General features: G+C 43.1%; 1 protein-coding gene across 1 annotated transcript in view; it reads left to right on the top strand.

Moving 5' to 3' along the window:
• Positions 1-1,780, top strand: part of mpped2a (metallophosphoesterase domain containing 2a) — a 78,652-nt gene extending 76,872 nt beyond the window's left edge. The window contains exon 7 of the mRNA XM_083940284.1: positions 1,646-1,780. Within this exon, the coding sequence (XP_083796410.1) occupies positions 1,646-1,764 (119 nt within the window). The 3' untranslated portion in view covers positions 1,765-1,780. The remainder of the gene's footprint in view (positions 1-1,645) is intronic.
• The last annotated feature ends 19,341 nt before the right edge of the window (positions 1,781-21,121 follow it).

The following is a 21,121-nucleotide window of genomic DNA, read 5'->3' as shown; positions in this document are numbered from 1 at the left end:
AGATTCTAAAACTACTGTGTATCAGATCTGTAGCCTTAGAATTGAAAAAAAATGTAATAAGATATTCCTAAGGACATGTCATGCAAAAATTGAAAAAATTAGGTAGCGTATCGAGAGCGTGCGTAGCTGGAGCGTGCGTAGCTGGAGCGTGCGCAGCGAGGGACGTGCGTAGCGGGAGCGTGCGTAGCATTGCGGCGTGGACCAAGTCTCCCAGCGCGCCAGGATTTGACGCACTGAGACGTAGCGCTGAGATAGGAACGAGAGAGAGGACAGCGGTCATGAAGGCTTACGCTACGTTGCACCTCATAAACCGAACGGTACACACGTGTACCGGACCGTGCCTTGCGTACTGAATGGGACGGATGTTTTCAATAAACCGTTCCACCCCTAGAAGGTGTCGTATCACGATTACAGTGACCAGAGATGATCATCAGTGACCATCTTCAACACTCAAAAACCAAAATGCGACCTTACTTCAGACTTCGACTCTCATAGAGAAATAGAAAATCCTGCAGAGCTGTCACTGCGTTTCCACCATGTTTTCATTGGTGCAAAATTTACCCAGGATGCTGCGTCCGCGTCTGGGAGTGAGAGAGAAGTCCGTTAATAAAATGCAGTTTTAACTACTATTCAAATTTTTAACAATAACAGTGGGAAATCTCTCCGTGGTTTATCTTTGAACCGGTAACCGTTTCATCTGAGCTTCACACTGATGCACAGAGGAGCCACTTTGGACCTCTGCGTTTAACTTTTGATTAGTGGAGTCAGACGTGATGGACACCGTAGGGTCCGGCTTTGGTCTGGTGACCGGACAGGAGAAAGAAATCTTGTCCGTACGATAAAAGTGGTGGCATTTAAGGAGTAGAAGTGTAGAAAATGGATCTTTTACCAACAAAAGAACAACATTCAGAGTGCTGTATGTCTGAAACTCCTAACCTAAACTCAAATCTGTGGTCCTTCCCCCTGATTACAGTAATCTGCTCAGTTTGTTCTGGATTATCGTGAAGTCATCTCCAGCTGTAAAAAGCTTCAGATTATGAGCTGTCTTTAGATTATGAACAGTGTCGTTAAAGTCAATGCATCAACACAATCTCTTCTCCCATGAAACACTTTGAAGAGACGCCGAAGACAACGCAACATTGTGTTCAATAGCCACATGAAATGCACTAATCTGTACAGTTGTGTTTTCTGCAAAAAAGACAGAAAATGCTGTTTTCCGCCTCTCAAATGTGGAGACTTCCTGCTTTTCTCTGTTTAAGATCATATTAAACTGAATATCTCTGTGGTTCGGACAAAACCAGATATTTAAAGACATCACCTCAGACTTTTTCCACTATTTTCTGACTTTTTATAGACTGTAAATTCTGCGGTTTAATGGATAATTAAAATACATAACATCGCTAAATGATAACTTGACTGTATTATACATCCGCCATTCATAGCAATTACTGCACAAATGAGAAAGTGTAATAAAGGTGATGGATGAACGCTGTAAATTCATGCAAACACGTTAAAGTCAAGAGTACAAATTGTTGAAACTGAGTGAAAGAAATAAGTTTGAGCGCATCAGTTCTGAACATGTTTATCCAAAGCCCTCGGCCGAGGTGACCGACTGTGACCCTCTGCACCTGTTTCTGCTCCTCAGGCTACGGGATCATGACGGACGGCTACACGACGTTCGTCAACGCGTCAACCTGCACCGTCAGTTTCCAGCCCACCAACCCCCCCATCGTGTTCGACCTGCCCAACCCCTCCAGCTCCTGAGAGCAGAGGACGGGGGGGCGGGGGGAGGGAGGGAAGGGAAAGGGGGGGAGGGGTCGCCGGCACGAAAAACTACTTTGTTTTCTACAAATATGTCAAGGTTAAAAAAATAAAAATAAAAAAAACGTTCTAAGTGTTTCTTTGCGAACTTTCGGTCTTCTCCACGCTGTCGTTGAGATTGAGAAGATTTGGAGGAGAGGGGGGGGGAGGGGGAGTGTGTCTGTCTGGGAGGGTTAAAGGAGAATACCGGTGTTTCAATCTTTTTTCTAATTGTGCCAACGACGCTCGTTTCCCTCGCGGATTTTTTTTCCGTTTGTTTTTTTTCTACACAGCCAGCGCAGTCGCAGACACCGGGGCTTCGTTTCCCTCCAGAAGAACGAGAATCGACCTTCGCAGAGTGAGATAATCCACAAAGAAACTTTGTCCTTTGTCCCGATTTCATCGCGCCAAATTCACCGTTACGCTCCGTTTACTGTTAAATCGCCTGACCTCATCCAGGAAGCGAGCCCCATTCAAAACACGCTGCCTTAGAGCAAAGACAGACGAGAGCGGTGATTTCAGGACGATCACTTTTCCAGATCACGACGTCATGAAGGTACTTTTATCGCAAGCTCATCGTCTCGAGATCACAAAACGATATTCTCTAGGGGCCGTTGTAAGAATTTGTACATACGCGCGATCGCGGGAAACCACGAGGTGAACAGTATCCGCGTCCTTCCGCGCCGTCGTACCGTCACATCTGAACGTCTGCGTTATTCGGAAAACAAGTGTTCGAAGTCGAAACAAGTATGCAATGCAAAAATGAATTTCGGGGGGCTATGAGTGACGCTGGTATTCTCCTTTTCTTCGGAGGGATTTTGTGGTTAAACAATCTTGCTCTTGATAAATATTGGTCAGATCTGTAAGATAAATGACGCTTTGTGAATTTGTACAATTTTCTTTACGTTCGGTTCGCGTTGGCCGGACGACGGACGCCGTTGTTTTATGTCGTATCATCTGATATTTTGTGTTTAGGTCTTTTTTGTTTTGTTTTTCTTTCTCGTCAGTTGCTCTTTTCTTATTGGCTGACAGGGACGCTGCCTTAAACTAGCTTTAATGTTCTCAGCTAGAGCCCCCCACTCTCTGCGAGCTCGGAGAAAAGCCCTTATTTATTACCCCCGCTAAAACAACACCTGACCAACGCAGGGACAGGAAGCTATCAAATTACAGCCCCCTGAAAAAATTTAACTTTGTAACATCCCGTTACGGATTTCTGACCTAATTTGGAAAATGTATGTATAAAATATATATATATATTATATATTCATGTTGTAAAACATCTGTACTAAAAGTTGTGTTTGCCGAAAAAAAAGAAAATCTGGTGCGTCTTTTTCCGTATGCGCCTGTTTAATTGACATGTTTCTTTAACGCTCCCATCAGACGCACTTGAGGCGTTTCTCTTTCATGTTTTTTGTATCGGCTCTCCCGGTAGGGTAGACGTTATTTTTGGATGAGAGAGGAAAAATCCGTCAGAGTCACAATCCGACAGGCGCCGGTTGTTCCCCAACAACACGCCCCTGCCTAAACCTGGTAAAGTTGTCCTTTAAAGTGTAAATCTGATCTGTATTTGTGTTTGTTTTTTATTGCTTTCTTTTTCTAATTTTGCACTGTGTGTAAATGCAATCTTGCTAGCACAAAAAAAAAAAACGTTGCCAATAGTCGTCTCAACTTTGCCGCTGTAAATGCTCTTTCCGTGCTCTGTTCCTCTCTCGCTCTTTCTCTGATTGTATCCCTCTTCATGGAAATGTTAGTTCTCTCTTTCAGTTCATTGTGATATATTTAGCTGCCTTTATATGCAAATAAAATTGCAAGATTTTTACTTATCGAGCTCTGTCTTGGTTTTTATTTTTTAAGATGGGACCAGACCTCCGATTCTGAGGCCACTTGTTTTGTTTCCAGTTAGCAAACTCGACTTCTCGGACGGCACGGTGGAGTGGTGGTTAGCACTGTCGCCTCACAGCAAGAGGGTTCTTGATTCAAATCCCGACTGGGGCCCTTCTGTGTGGAGTTTGCATGTTCTCCCCGTGTCTGCGTGGGTTTTCTCCGGGTTCTCCGGTTTCCTCCCACAGTCCAAAGACGTGCAGGTGTTCGGTTCATTGATGACTCTAAAAATTGCCCGTAGGTGTGAGTGGTTGTCTGTCTCTGTTCGCCTCTATGTGCGCGGTTAACGACTGCCGTCCTGTCCAGGGTGAACCCCCCGAGATCGGCTCCAGCCCCCCGTGACCCCATTCTTCAACCATCATCTTCAACCTCGGACAAGCGGTTTAGGTTGATGGATGACGGAAACTCGATTTCTTCTGCTCTGTTTACTGGAGGATTACAGCCGTGTGTAGCCGATAGCGCCACCTTCTGATGAAGGACAAAGTTGTAAAAAAATACAGTTAGGTGTGTTTCCATCAGCTATTTTGGAGTATATAAAATAAATTCAGAAGAAGAATTACTTTATTAATCCCACAATGGGAAATTCGATTTTGTCACTCTATTATTATTAATCATGTTACACACACACACACACACACACACACACAGGCCCGAAATACACACACATGCACAGACAGGACCTATATACATGCAATTAATGGAGAGATGTTAGAGCGAGGGGGCTGCCAGTGGACCGGCGCCCCGAGCAGTTGGGGGTTCGGTGCCTTGCTCAATGGCACCTTGGCAGTGCCCAGGAGATGAACTGACACCTCTCCAGCCACGCTCCATTCATGGTCCACAAAGGGACTCTAACCGGTGACCCTCCTGTTCCCAGCCGAGTCACCTATGAACTGAGCTACTGCTGCCCCGCCCCAGGCTGCGTAGTTGGGTCAGAAGGTGGCGCTATAGCAGTAGGTACTACGCGTGGCTTAAATCCTCCTGTAAACAAATAGAAGAAGTCTAGTTTGCTAACCGGGAACAAAACAAGTCGCCTCGGTCATCGAACAGCATCTACGAGAGAAACATGTCGAGACGTCCTCAGGGATTTGTTTCAGTCGGGCAAGTGTGAATCATTCTTTCATGTCAGCTAGTGTCGTTCATGTCTCAGGCCGTCCGCAGACGAAGACCGGTTATGAGGAGACGCTGAGAGCAGAAGCAGCTCATCAGACCAGTTCAACAAAGCTGTTTCCATTTCCCATTTGAGGAAGTACGTTTATGGAAATGCGGAGACAGACTCATTTTAACCACGAAAAAAACAGATGATCCATTCAGTGAGGAAGATCCTGAAGTCTGTGTTAAAGGTAGAGGTTGTGGACGACGAAAAGTATCCATGACTTCCTCTTCTGAGCAGCAGTCACCGGTGCAGTTTACGCTCTGATTAGCAACTGTGAAAAGGGATTTGTTGTTGAGAGGCGGCGTCTCTATAAACATATCTGTGTATGAATTCAGATCATATAATAACAAAACGAGCTGTGACAATAGGGGATGTTTTCCAATGATTGCATTTCAGTCCATGTGTTTCGTGTTGTTTGCGCTCCACACCGACTGTTCACCTGCAAGCAAACAAATCCTGCTCACACCGATGAAGCTAATACGACGATAATAAACTGTTAGTTTAAGTAACCATTGCATTTACATTGTGCAAAATGTGTACGAGTGCGTGTCGTGTGATGTTCATGCAGTGGACGCACAGCTGCGAGCAGCTTTGGCCTACTTATGGGAGATATTTGTCTACTTATTTCTAAAATATATAAATGCGCGCTCATCTGCACAGCCCACTATCACAGCAGGTGTTTTGCCTCTGCAGGCCGAACACCTGCTGGTCCTGATTGTGTCGGGGCCACAAGAGCAGTACGCTTAAAAGTATTGACCCACAGATGAAGATAAAGGCAGCGCGGCAGCTCTTCCCTGCTGTGACTGCGTGGATGAAAAAACTGTTAAAGCTAAAATGCAAAACTTTTTTTTCTGCACGCTGTTGACCTCTCCAGCTGTGAGGTTTATTTGAGACGACGGCAGATAAACTAACTTAAACGTGCATCAGCCGGGGACAGAACTGGGATCAACAGATGACTCGACGCGCCTCACGCGGCGGGAGAGGATAAAAATGCGCCCTGTGCTTTCTCATCGTGCTTGTTTTCTGAATATTCACAAAGTTTCAGGCTCCAGATCTGCATCAGTTCCCATTGGTTTCATCAGGTTTCATTCCTTTTCAACCCTGGCCAGCTCAGATCCTTCGTAGGCCAAAAATAAAATGGGCTTGAGTTGCGGGGCGCCTTCGCCAGCCTTTCCCACCAACCCCCTTCTCTCATCACCACAACATCAAAGCAACCCAACCAATTAACTATTCCCCGAAACGAGAGCAGCAAAGCATCGCCCCACACCCACCAGATCCCCCTGCACATTACCATAATCCAGTCTAATCATATTAACATAGGCCACAGATGAGCAGGAGGAGACGCGGCTGCTCTGGCTCTGCTGTGTTCGCTCAACCTCTTAGTGTGGGTGTCAGCGCGCACGGGCGCTTTAATGCTGCACGTTAGAGCTCTGCAGCCCTCTAATACAACCCCTAATATAAGGTTTAGCCCTATACAACATACTTAACACACTTAACAGTACACATGTTAACATGCTAGGATGTCAAGGGTTACATGCTAGTCATTAAAATGCTAACAAGCAAAGCGGTGAATGCTAAACTAAATGTCAAAATGTTGACATGTTCTGCATTTCAGGCTAAATGTTTGCGTGTCAAAATGCTAATTGAAGGTGTTAACAAGAGCTAGTTAGTTATTTAATTAGTTAGTAACAGCTGTGGACGGCAACTCAGCACATTTACTCAAGTACTGTACTCGTTTTGAGGTATTTGTACTTCGGTATTTACATTTTTTTGCGACTTTATACTTCTACTATGCTACACTTTAGAAGTAAACATTGTACTTGTACTGTTTTATTATAACAGTCAAACACAGTTTAGATGAAATGATAGGTTATTTGTACAGCGTCTCTTTTTCCATTTTGGTTTTTCTGTATTTGAAAAGAAATAAATTTGCTAAATTCGCCTGCGTTTCATTCATCATTTAGTTTACAGTTAATGAGTGTGCAGTTAAGGTTCTGGATGCAGAGTACATCTCCTCTTTTAGTTAATTGTTTCTACTGTTTATCTGTTTCTTTTAGCTGACTATTTTAAATGTTTATCCATTAATTTTAGCTAACTATTTTGACTTTTTGCTATCTATTTCTACTGTTTATCCGTTACTGTTAGCTAACTATTTCTACTGTTTATCTGTTACTTTAAGCTAACTATTTCCAGTGTTTATCTGTTTCTTTTAGCTGACTATTTTTACTGTTTATCCGTTAATTTTAGCTAACTATTTTGACTTTTTGCTAACTATTTCTACTGTTTATCTGTTACTTTTAGCTAACTATTTTGACTTTTTGCCAACTATTTCTACTGTTTATCCGTTACTGCTAGCTAACTATTTTTACTGTTTATCCGTTAATTTTAGCTAACTATTTCAAATGTTTATCTGTTACTTTATAACAAAAACAAGAGCTTTTGAAAGTGTTTTATTCAACATTTGAAAAAAAATTTTAATATAAAAAAAATATTACCCCTCTCAGTGTTGTCATGGAGATATGACCTCGACATACAGACTATAATGTTCTTTTGTCCCAGGCCTTAAACAGGTTTAATGATGCTGTGTAAACGGCCTGTTTAACATGGGGGTCAATGAGAAACTGCAATGTTGTGCAACCTCAGAGAACTGCAGTTTTTCGCACTTCCTGATTGGATCGAACAGGAAGTGGCTGTGGAGGGTTGTTGGTCTCAGGGTGCTGCTGTCTCACGTGAGGAATAAGGGCTAAACTGAGCATGTGCAGAGTGAATCAAGTGCTTCGTAGCTTGTTCCTGACGTGGGAATCACTGCAATAAAGCCTTGGAAGTCACCCATCATTCTGTCTGCTGCACAAACTGAGGATCTTTCAAGTGGATTTTTACTTTGACAGAAACAATTAATTTGGTTTTATTAGCATCCATGTGTCTGCCAGAGAAATCAGCTCTGCCCCTCTCTCTCTCTCTCTCTCTCTCTCTCTCTCTCTCTCTCTCTCTCTGCTGCCCTCTCTGTGAGTGATAGTCTCTCCACCAGTCACCCTTTCATGTCTCAGCGTCAGGACGTTTATAGCTCTGCCAAATCACTGGCTGTATTAATTATCCTTGCTCAGGCAGCTGCTGGTGGTGTTGGGTGTTTGTCAGGTTAGCCTTCATCTGCCGCTGATGGATACGGGGCAGGACACGGTGAAGGCTGACAGAGCCTGAGCACCATATCAACCTGTCTCTGTGTGTGTGTGTGTGTGTGTGTGTGTGTGTGTGTGCGTGCGGCTTACACTGGTGCCAGCACTCTGCATGCACTGTTTATATGGACTTAATTGCTTGCCAGTGGTATTATTGTAATCTGCAGCTCATTTGGCACGAGTGGAGTATGTATGAAATAATTCTCTGAATCAGAGTCATGCTTTCCATGCGCTCATCTCTCCCGTGTGGCCTCACTTAACATCTTTTAACACTAAACATTTTTATTAACACAGTTTACTTTATTCAGGGTTTATTCCAGGAATGGATACAGATTTGGAAAACGGCACGAATAAGAGAGATATCGTAAAAATCAACTCTGGAATTGAGTGTTTTCAGACAGAAATGCGAATTTTTCTGCTCCACGATCTGGTGTCCTTGGTCTGTTTGTTGTATAACTGTTGATGGGAACAGTAGAAGTCCTCCATGGGGTACAAGAAGGGCACAACATGTCTGTCTGTATCTTGGAGCTCTTTCAAGTTTAATGTGCTTAAAATACAAACTAGATGTCAGAGTCATGCTTTCCATGCGCTCATCTCTCCCGTGTGGCCTCACTTAACATCTTTTAACACTAAACATTTTTGTTAATACAGTTTACTTTATTCAGGGTTTATTCCAGGAATGGATACATATTTGGAAGACGGCACGAATAAGAGAGATATCGTAAAAATCAACTTTGGAATTGAGTGTTTTCTGACAGAAATGCGAATTTACAGCGAGACGTAAACCATTGAAAGCATCGGTTCGCTTTTAATTTAGTCGGCTCCAAATGTAAAACTTGATTAAATTAATTTGAAAAGGTCATCGGCTAATTGTCGAGCCTTCCTCATTATTTCTCTAGTTAATTACTTCCCCCTGCAGAGTGGACTGTCATTTCTCTTTACATTCGGAGTTTTTTAAAGGAATCTCTGAGAGCCGGTTGAACTGGAAAAGCGTTGACCCTCCAACCCCCGGTAACAATACGTGATTATCACAAGTGGATCGGCTGAATGACGGGGAGATGATTAGTACCTCCGCTGTGTTTTTTTTTACATCTCCACAGAGACAAAAGCTACAAATGTCTAATGGTATATAATTTACCTCCTTCCTGATTTTTTGCTCTCCTGGCTCTCTCTCTCTCTCTCTCTCTCTCTCTCTCTCTCTCTCTCTCTCTTTGCTCGCTGCCGTTTTTGCGAGCGCCTCATTGATTAGTTTGTGTGGAGTTTGGAAAATGACCGTAATTACCGTTGTTGGGCACCATTGTTCCATTAGTCATTAATCAGAAACATTACTCAGCGGACAAATCAAAATCCTTGACAATCAAATGTGTCAGTGTACTTTTCCTCTGATTGGAAAATCTCCACATTAACGAATCATAAAAATACGGCAGACCTTTAATACGTTAATTGGTTTTGACATTGTCTCAACCGACAATTAGACGGAAACAAATACTTTTTATTATTCCAGATTTCAGGGAACATTTCAACGAAGATGTCGTTTTACACGTGAAGTTATTTTTTAAACAGCGAGCAGAATGCAGAAGTACCGTATTTTCTGCACTATAAGGCGCACCGCATTATAAGGCGCATAGACGCTACAGTCGAGGTTGGGGTTACGTTAACCCTCCTGTTATCCTAAGGGTCAATTTGACCCCATTTAATGTTTAACATCTCTAAATAATGACATCTTTTTTTTTTTTTGCTTTATATTTATGACTTTTCCTCATTTTATGGGGACAACTCATAAAAAAACTAAAATTGTCATGATTATATATATTTTATTGTTCTTATCGTACATGTACTTGTCGCATCCGTGTTCCTTTGGGTTAATTTGATCATCTGGATGATTTAATCATTATTATTATCGTCTAATTTACAATTTAAATATTATATGAGGTCAAATTCATGCTGCTGTCGTTGATAATGGACGTTACTTTCATTCCAGATGTTACAAATAACACAAAATAGCACTTAAAATAACATACTACTACTAAAACACACAGACAGAAATACCTTGATGCAATTGAAGATCATTGATATTTTTCATTTTGTTAAATAAAAACATAAAGTACCCGACTTAACTTGAGTCACACATTGATTCTGATCATTTTTGAGATGTTTAAATTGCTACGGTCAAATTGAGCCCTAGAATAAATGGTGTTAATAAAATTTGAGGGCAACAGGAGGGTTAAGGACCGCCTCTAAATTCATTGATGTTGAGTTTGCGTGCTAGCGCTGTTGCCTTCAGTCGAATAGTGATCGTACTGACTCTTCTACTTGCTGCTCTCTGTTCAACAACCCACTGTTGGAGTTTGTCCTCCAGCTGTAGCCGTCTCGCTCTGTTCCCTCGGATTGGACCCAAATGCAGACACGAACTCAGGAGGAAGTTTTAACGGATTTAATTAACTTAATTAACAAAAAGGGTGCACAGAGAACAAAGGGAAAACACCAACACCGACAGAAGGAGACAAAAACACAAAGCCTAAAAAGGGGAGGAGCGCTGCCCCGATGGAATCATGACATGTTCAAACAACGGGGAACACGGCACTGCTGCGTTGTAGAAACACGAAGTTTGGACCCGGAAATCATATTTTGAAAGGGCGTTACATCACATCTTAAAACCATCCGGCTGTATAGGTGGTCTGGAAGCGACTCTCGTGAGAGTTTTTGTAAGCTTTCGCAAATCTCTTGACGCGACCCATTTCCACCTCCCCAGCCCTCTTCATTGTCATCTTCCACCTGCCCACCAGATGCCCTCGGACTTTTCCCTCCTGTCCAAGTTACCTGACTGTCACATGCAGCCGCTCACCTGCTCTTCATTCCCCGCGTTAACCGTAAGGGAGCAGTCACACAGACGCTCATGGTCTGCTGAGGCAGAAGCAAATGTTTTATTGTCCCCTTCGCTCGCACAGAATGGAGGGAACGGGAGGCGACACATGTGCAATGCAACTGGAGCTTCGATGGAGGGTTACAAATACAGGGATGGTTTTCGCTTAGGCGCTCTTTATGGTGCGTATCGGCCCGACAGAACCTTTTGGGTACCGGCCGGCTGCGGATGATCGGTGAAACAAATCAATCATCCCCATGTTCCGTGGTCGTGCACCTGCCGTTGAGCCTTTTTACCCTCCTTCCCCTCTTTGTTGCTTCGTGCATTTGCTCTTCATACCTCTGATACTCTAAAAACATGTGACCTGGATCCTGCACCTGCCTGCACCTTTTTCCACATAAAATCAATGGATTGTCAGGAATTTCTCTCCTGGTGCTGAAGGGGAGCTTAACTAATACATGAGCCTTAAAAGTTGGATTTTCTGTCCTTTTTTTATTCTTTTATTGATTTTATTTTTTAGTTTTCTTCAGGGACATTGCACACTGATCAACAGTCAAGGTCAAGTGTGTGTAAGTGAGCCAGAGTGAGCCAAAGAGGCTCGTTGGCGCCTGTAGTCCCCGGACAGATATTCAATAGCAACTTGAAATTACAGCTATAAAGTCCATGTTTAAGAAAATCTCTGCACACCTGAATGAAGCCTAATGCAAGTGTCTACAAGGCAATAAGGGGAGAAAACCATCTTTCAAATGCAAAGGTGAAAGCTGCCGGCTGTTAGTAAGTGGACCTTGAGCTAAAAACGTTTTGTCAAAGGTCCAGAAATGAAGTTTAATGCTCCTCAGACACACCGTGATTCACAATGAATCTGTGTAGCTGCATTAAAAATGTCTGTTTTTTGTTCCTCAGAGTGCTTTTGTTTGCTTTGTGACTGACGCTGTTGTACAGAAAACTCTGACTCTCAACAATCAACGAAAAAAAAAAACCCCTTCCAAACGGAGCAGCAGGTCGATACGACTCGAGACGTAAACAGCAGTGCGGTGCAGAGGTCAATACTTCGTTAATGTCTGATTAATGTCTTCAAGCTGATTAATTCAATTGAGCCCTTTATTACACCGTGTGTATTAATGGGAGTGAAGGAGTCCCTCAGCAGGAGATGCTGTCTGCCATATGGGGGAGCATCATGGCTGTGTGGGCTGGCCGGGTGCAGCCAGAACCAGAGGATGCCAACCGCAGCACTGGGAGGGTCAACAGGGCGCACTGGGAGAGGTTTGGCAAAAACTGGATTTAAAACAAAAAACAAGCGTTTCCCAGCCTGCAACAGGAACAGCCTGAGCAGCTGAAGCAGCTCACTGAATAAACTGCGGAGCCGGAGGTACGGTCGGCGTTATCGTGTGGTCTGGTGCAACTACAGGTGATCATTTGGAGTAATGTTATGGCGATGTAACAGAAACATGGGAATGCATTGTGCATAAAAATCCTTCATTAAACAAACTGTAAACTTTTTATTGGGGTTCATTTTCTGACTAGAAATACAAAAGAAACTCTGCACCAAAAATATAAGAATTTAATGAAGTTTTTTGTGTTGAATTCAAGTGGAAATGGACATTTTAAGCCTTATATAAAAAAATGTTATTTACCGTATTTTCCGCACTATAAGTTGCACCTAAAAACCATCAAATGTCTCAAAAGCCGACAGTGCTCCTTATAATCCGGTGCGTCTTATATACGGACCAATATTGACCCACAACAGGTCTCCAACTACGGTGAGCAGCCGCAGACTCTATTTTCCCCCGTAGAAGAAGTAACGCGCGGTGCATGTTGAGATATACGACTGCGTGAAGCGTGCCGTTTCATTTCCATGTGTGTGTTTGTGTAAAGAGCCCAAAATGGCTCCTGTTAAGAGACACGCTTACGACACAGAGTTTAAACTCAAGGCCATTAGTCACGCAGCAGAACACGGGAATAGAGCAGCAGCCAGAGAGTTGAACATGAACCAATCAATGGTGCAGAAGTGGAGGAAGCAACAAGACGACCTGCGCCAAGTAAAGAAAACTAAACAGAGTTTAGAGGGAACAGAGCGAGACGGCTACAGCTGGAGGACAAACTCGAACAGTGGGTTGTTGAACAGAGAGCAGCAAGTAGAAGTGTTCGTACGATCACTATTCCACTGAAGGCAACAGCGCTAGCACGATACTGTCCAGCTGCAGACCCGGAGCACAAGCCCCTCACTTGACACAAGCCCCTCACTTGTCACAAGCCCCTAGCTTGTAGGAAGTGACGCAAAAGGTTTTTTTTCAAGTGAGGGACTTGTGTCAAGTGAGGGGCTTGTGCTCCGGGTCTGCAGCTGGATGCTTCTCGCGCTAGCACGCAAACTTAACATCGATGAATTTAGAGGCGGTCCTTAACCTAACCCCAGCCTCGACTGTAGCGTCTGTTCTATGCGCCTTATAATGTGGTGCGCCTTATATATGAAAAAAGTTTCAAAATAAGACATTCATTGAAGGTGCGCCTTATAATGTGGTGCGCCTTATAGTGCGGAAAGTCTGTAGTTGTTTCTAGCTTCAGGGCCGTGTTCAGAGGCAAGAACAACCATGTACTTTTTTTTAAACTTTATTTTTTTACCAGTAATCTCCGAGCTATCAAAACATTTCCTCTTATTAAACCTGGAGCAGCAGCAGTTCAATTACACACGCACACACACAAACACACACACACACAAACACACAAACACACACACACAAACAAACACACAAACACACACACCCTCTGGCATTTCTTTGTCAAAAACAAAAATCGATGGGATCTTACAGCGTTAAAGTATCTGAGAAGGATTTTTCCTTTTAATCCTGTGGAATTTCTCCTTCCGTCCTGACAAACAGTCGGTTGGCGCCAGCGTTTTCTTCTTCTATACCGCCGATGAGGCAAACTCCTGGCACACACACACACACACACACACACACACACACTCACTGGCTCGCTCAGACGCACTACAGCTGTTATAGTTGGCACACAGTGTCAATTGTGTTTGCCCTGGGAGTTAACAGCAGACACTCGACATGAGACGCCGGCTCGCCCTCGGCCCCTCTGCCGTCACATGACAAAAGATCTGTTTCTGTCTCTGCGATGGCGGCTTAATTGAGTATGATAACCTCTGTGTCACTGTTGTTTACCCAGCAGCTCTCCTTTCTCCACGCTGAATTTCAATACGTTCGACCAGAGAAGGGGAAAGAATTTGAGGACTCCATTAAGTGAATGAGGTAGTTTTTCCTGAGTGGCTTTTTACAGTGTAAATGCTGCAAACCAGGACTTCAAAGATGCATTCAAAGACTCCTTAACACCTGCAAACCTTGCACACATACAAAGCTTAGACACTTATTTGGTAACAGAAGCACTGTTGTTAAGGTGGGGGGAGAGACTGAGGTTAAATGTGTCTTGTCTGGACTTTTTCTGTATTAAACCACGAACACAATCTTTCTCTAAAGTGCTTTTGTTTCCTAAACACAACCAAGAAATGCTTAATAATGCCGTAGTCACCGTAAGCACATATTGTTTCAGATATTTTGGTGGAGAACAGATGAGATATGTTGTGTTATGATGCAACTTTATTGGTTTATTTTGATAAGGGATGTGCTTGCTAGCCGTGTTAGCATAGCAGTTTAAGAGCGTGTGTCCGTATATTGTGTTTTTTTCTGGCAGGGGGCTGGGGAACCCCTGGGACTGTGAAAACGTTACGTTTAGGTTAGCTAGGTGGCTACACAGCTAAAAACAAGCTAACAGCGCGTACAGTGATAAAACACTCACCAGCAACAACCCAGCTGACATTAAAATGACATTAAACGCTAGGATGATGTTGATATAATGTCAGTTTATGAAAAAACATTAATTCAACGTCAAAACAGCACTGAACACCAAATAGTTGAAGTGGTGTTGTTAATTTACTTTGGATTCCACACTGAAACATCAACATTTTTTGAGCTGTATGTCTGTAAATCAACATTATTTTTACAACCATGACTTTTAAACAGTTAAACAAAAAATATATCAGTAGAAAAATAACGTTGTTGCAACATCCAAACAATGCTGATCAATTAACTGCTGAAAAAGTGTCGACACATGAATTAAGATACAATGTTGAAAGATCAACTCTGAATTTAACGTTTGCTGAGTCGGGATTAAAGCGCTTCTACATCTCACGGCGTATTTGAGCAACTCCAGCCTGATCGGTCATTTGGGAACATCGTTCAATACGAGGGCTTGATTGGAGGACGGCTGCTGTCAATCACACAAACGCTGTGACTAGATCTGGATTCTGTTGGCGCCGATGGTTGACGGTGCACAAAGCGGGTCTGTGTCGTCATCGTCAGGCTTAGCAGATTTTGACCTTGACCAGTTCGGACGTTTGGGCCGTTTTTCTCCAGGTTAAACATGTTAAAAGAAGATTACTTGTGTGTGAAATGTTGGCAAACTTGGATCATTCAGCCATGTCCGATAATAAAGCGTCAGTGAAAAGTCTTTATTAACTTCTTCCTGGTCTTGCTTTGGCCAACTGGTGTCAGGTTCTGTGTTCTGCATGTCTTCTTCCTCGTTTGTCAGTTTCCTGGTTTATTTTGAAGTCCTCTGCTCTTGTGCCCCGTCTTCCTGTCTGTGATTGTCTCCCCTGTCCTGATCTGTGCCACCTGTGTTGCCCTCCCCAGCTGTGTCTTGTCTGTAATTAGTCGGCCTTTATGTAGCCTGCTCCCCTGTTGTTCTGTTTGAGTTCATTGTCAGTCTGCTGTCACGTTGGTGGCAGTTTGGGTTCAAGGCTGAGACCAAACCAATCCTTGCTTCAGTATCCAGTCGGTTTTCTGGTTGCTCTTTGCGTTTGCGTCCTTCAACTGTGACAGCTGGCTTCTTCCTAGCCGACTGTGCTTGTTGTGAACGTTTGAATGACAGTGTATTTGGTGCTTTCCCTGTAATGTAGATGAGATCTCTTCAAGATGATGAAATAATTAGTAAAAAAAAACAAAGATTTTACAAATGACCCCTTTTGTTTTCTATATAAAAATAATAAATAAAAATAAATAAACACTTTAAACAGTAGAACCATGCACACAACACACAAATTGAATTTCCTTTCAAATTCAAACACAAACTATAATGTAACTCATGGTTAGGTTTAGGAAAAGATCCTGTTGTGGGCTAATACATCTGTTTTGTGATTAAGTTTCACTTTGGCATCTTCCCAGTGAAAGTCCGGTGTGTTCGACCCCCCCCCCCCATATTTAAAGAGTTTTAATACTTTTTTTAGAGTCACCTAGTTGCACAACCAATCAGACAGAAGCCTTGAGCGTGATGTTTACGTTTCCTTGGCAACCAAAGAGTGACATCAAGCCTGTCCAGAAAGATGGAGTAAAAACGTATTGTTTGTGTGTCCGCGTTTCCCGCGTTAGTGTCGTGTCACGATCAGGGAATTAAACGTAATGATGGAGGTTCATAAGCATCACACCAGGTTTGTGAATAGTAAACGGTTGTTCTTATACTAATGTTGATTTAGCCCTTTACTGGGTCCCTGCGCCCGACCTTGCGGTGAGCCCAGCGCAGAAAGCCAATCATGTGAAGGCCCCTCTATGATCACATTCATCCACCTGCAGCTCCTACAGGACTGTTGGCCCTTTTTAATATGCCACATGATGTTGGTGGTTTAAAACAGGCTGGAAAAGTCTATTAATTCATTTGTGTGAGTTTCAGTTCAGCTCAATTTCAATTCAATTTTATTTACAGTGAAAAAATCATAACAAAAGTTATCTCAGGACACTTTAAGAGCCAGGTTTAGACCACACTCTATGACTTATCTATGATTTACAGAGATACTTACATGTATTAAATGAATATTAAAGATTCATTTCATCATTAATTATGTATTTATTGAGACTTAAGTCATGTTTAGACCCTCATACACATGAATGCTCTCATAATAAAGAGGTAAATTATCATCAATAACAACAATAACAACAATCTCAGTGACTACATAACGTTGCGTTCAGGGAATGCACGGAAATCTGAGCTTCCTCCTCCTGTCATAACAGAAATACTTACCGGGGTGACAGAAAACTGTAAAAACATCCATGTAATGTCCAAAGCAGCGATGAGGTAAGCGACGTGGATGATTTTCGTGCTCTTTTTTTTTACTCCTTGTAGAAAACCAACGTTAACGTTAATATTACCAAAGACAGTTAATGTAAAACTGACAGTCGGTTGCGGTTGATTTACATTGACCCAACAATTCCCCCGTAGAGAACGGTGTCAACGAAAACCTTTGCTGATCTGAGTATTCAGCTGAAGGTTGGTGTCTTCCCTCCTCTGTGTCTCGAGTCCAGGTTTGAATCATTTAATTAGCTGTGATTCTTTATTTCTTTTTTTGTGTGAAGAGCCATGTAGACGCACGGCACCTTTTAATTGAATGGCCTCCTTTGTAATTATTGTCTTTATGAGTGTGCGGGAGAGAGCAAGAATGTCCCAGGTGAGCAGGAAACTTTGAGTTTGCGTTGCGGTCTGATCTGCGTGTTCGGTTTGTAGTTTATCGGAGGAAAAACACAAACGGGTGGAAAATATTCAAGCATCTGCTCACTGTCTGTATGATGTACACAACTTTGCTGAACGTGCGGAGAAGGTCAAGCTGCCTTTGTTCTCTGACTAATTAAATCTCCAGTAATTACGGCGCTGCAGAGGATGTCAGGAATAAAATGGATGAAGCCAGATTCAGGAGCAGCGTAGATCCATATGAATGCAGACAACATTCATCACATATTTCATAGAGCCACGGGGTGAGACAGAGTAATGACCATCACGATGGCTGTGATTTGATCGGGGGGGGGGGGGGGGGGGGTTTCCTCTGTGAGGTTCACTAGCAACAGGGAGAGCAGGAGCTCAAAGGGCTGAAGGAGCGTTCATCATTGTTCTTGTTGCTATGCAACTCACTCATTAGCCTTAGCTAGCTAACCTGATGAAACAAAGGGGATCAGGTTGTTAAAAATAAAAATGGATGAGAGGAAGTAATTGTTCTCCGTGCTCCTGATGTTGACGTTGAAGAGCTCCTCCTGACCCCAAAGGACAAGTTTGAGGTTATTGTTGGGATTTTTGCTGCAGTTTGACCCCTGAAAGACTTTTTTTTTACCCAGAACAGTCGGCAGGCTAAATCCAAAGCACCACATTTTCATTTTAAAACAAAAACTATGTTCACGTACACTGGGCATACACGTGTCGGTTTGGGAATTGTCCCAGATCACTCGAATATGCGCGTGTTGATGGAAAGATGGATCGACTTTATTATCCACCTCCATGGAAATTGGCTTCTCTTCTCTTCTCCTCCCTCCACTGGCTTCCCATTCGCTTTAGGATTGATTCAAGAGTGTTATTAATGTGTAATTAATCGTTTTTAAGATTTTAACTGGTCTGGCTCCTCTATATCTGACTGAACTCATACAAGTCTGTAATCCAGCCAGTGAGTTGTTGCGTGATGGACCTGGATCCAAATTAAAGACCAAGGGCGATCGTGCCTTCTCTGTGGCTGCTCCCAAACTCTGTTTTGTGATTAAGTTTCACTTTGACATGGGGCAGGACATGAACGAGACATGAACGGCCATCCTTCCAGTGAAAGTCTGGTGTGTTCGACCCAGCCATGGAGCCTGGAACAGCTTCCCATTACATGTTAGACACACGGGATCCATGGAGAGGTTTAAGTGTGCTTTAAAAACATGTTTTTTCTCGTTGGCCTTCAGATCCACAGGGACTTCTTATCCAGCCAAGTTTTTTTTGTTTAAAATGTCTATGTACATAATATTGCACTGTTGTTTATGACTGCTGTAGCCGTGCACGTATGAGTATGCGTATGTATGCGCATATGTTTGTACACAGTATGTATAGGTGCTATAAGCATTTGTGAATATTTTTTTTACAAAGTATTTAATTACAGCTCAGTTACAGTTTGGTCTGGGTTTGAACTGAGTTTTGTGAGCTTGAAAAATTGCGCTGAATGGACAAACCTTTCGTAAATGGTTGTGATTGGTGTGCACAAGGCCATTACAGAACAACAGGTGAGTTTGGCAGATCCGTCTGGTTTCCAGGCTAGCAAGCATCGACGACAAGGTCAGAAATGGTTGTGATCAACATCAGTGTTAATTGAACCTAGGCAGGCTGATGTCATTTTTTTTTCTTCGTTTTGTTCCTCCTGTGCGGAGCGACTTTATTTTGTACTTTGCTTTATTACTGACGACTTTCGTTTTGTTCCTCCTGTGCGGAGTTATTTTTTGTTTGTGGCTTTCGCTCTGTGCCACGTTCCTGTCGTCAAGCAAATAAATTCAGTGTTGATCCGCGAACCTCCGCATCCTCTGAGTCCTCATTCCTACCTGGGCCTGACACTCTTATCTGAATTCTTTTTTTTACGTCAAACCTGCCAAGGGTAACAAATTAAAGGGGAATTTCAGCACTATTCATCCTGCACCCAATTCCCCCATGTATTTCTGTGTAAGTGACTCGTGAAAACAACTTTTTTTTTAAATTTAAAAAAACAATCAAGTGATAATCTGAGCCTGTCAGTGACACTGTTAAGTGGATGTACAGAGTTGCCCCATTCGAGCTTGATACTGGACCAATTTTTTAAAAGTTGTTGCCACGAGTCACTCACACAGAAACGCATGGGGAAATAGCGTCCTGGTTGAAAAATGCCAAAACTCCCCATGATGTTTGCTGTTCTTACACAAGCTTTTACACACTCCTGACATAATTCCTCTCTTTCTACTTCATCTACTCACTTCCACATTCAAAGCAATACTTCAAAAATAATTACACCCTCTCATACAAATGTGCAACACCAATAATTTGTCTGCCAAAAAACGTTTGTTCTGGTGACAATAATACATTTCCAGTAAATGACAAACTATCAAACTTTCAAAGATTTAATTCATGACATCGACTTGATGATGACAAATTATGTTCTCCTATAAGACATGGGCTCTTAATCTGCAGTTAAAGCTCTTTAATGCGGCCTACAGCCCCATCAAACCCCTTCGAAACGAAAGCGTAGCGAGAGAGGAGCAGCAGATGAGTCGAGCGGCTCTGCACTTTACCTTCAGTTCGATTTGATTGGATGCAGTTCTGTCTCCGGTGGCAGGCAGGGAAGAAAAGAGCTCCCTTACTGTGCACACACGGATACTTCACTGAGCTCCAGCTACTCAGCATTTACTGAGCAGCAACCTCTCTGCATTATCCCTGACCTATTTTTGTGTATGAAACATCCAGATTCTCTCTCTCGTCTGCAGTGTAGTGTTAACTGTTCCACTGGATCTGTATAATCACAGTTAGCCACATACCGTACGTATGTTTCACTGGAGAATGTCCCAAATAATATGTACGCACGTAAAACGTTTCTATCCCTTGTCAGAATTCCTTGGCTTTATTCGACAACGAGAGCGGATCTAGCGTTCATAATCCTTTTGGATCCTTTTGGATGAGCATCAAAAACTTCTCAAAATCGCATTCGCATTTGGCAAGTATGTACAGTATATTTAGGGAAGGTGTGCGGACAAACGCGGCACAATCGCTCTGTAAAAGTTGCAAAAAGTGGTCGTGAATGTTGGATTGTTAATTTTCTGTATGATGATTCGACATGCACTTGCAGTTCAGGCATCCATGATGAACTCAGAGTAGAGCCGCTGCTCCTTTGCGTTGAAAGGAGCAAGTTGAGGTGGTTCAGGATCATCTAGTAAGGATGAACCCTGGGCGCCTCCCTAGGGAGGTGTTCCAGGCACGTCCAGCTGGGAGGAGGCCTCGGGGAAGACCCAGGACCAGGTGGAGAGATTAGATCTCCACACTGGCCTGGGAACGCCTCAGAATCCCCCAGTTAGAGCTGGTTAATGTGGCCCGGGAAAGGGAAGTTTGGGGTCCCCTGCTAGAGCTGCTGATGAAGATGAAGACATGTACTTGAAAGAGTTAATTTAGCTTCACAGTTATTCACAGGTATTAGCTGCTGGTGCATCATCTTTGCACGATGTCTGTCTCTCTCACTTTTGGCCACATGTGGATGTTTCTGATGCAATTTTGGCTGCAGCATGGGAGCCGAAAAATGTCCCATTTTGTGGATGTCAGGATCCAGGTCCTGTCAGTCTCTTCCCTCTTCCTTTTGTGTGAGTTTGTCTCCCTCTGTGTGTTTGTCCCTGCATGTGTCCCTGTGTGTTTGTTTGTCTGGAGCTGGTAGGCATGGTTCCACCCCAGCTGTAT

This window comes from Echiichthys vipera, assembly GCF_963691815.1.
Source record: "Echiichthys vipera genome assembly, chromosome: 1".
In the NCBI taxonomy this organism is placed as follows: domain Eukaryota; kingdom Metazoa; phylum Chordata; class Actinopteri; order Perciformes; family Trachinidae; genus Echiichthys; species Echiichthys vipera.
The sequence above is the reverse complement of the archived record's forward strand: the minus strand, read 5'-3'. Positions and strand labels throughout refer to the sequence as shown.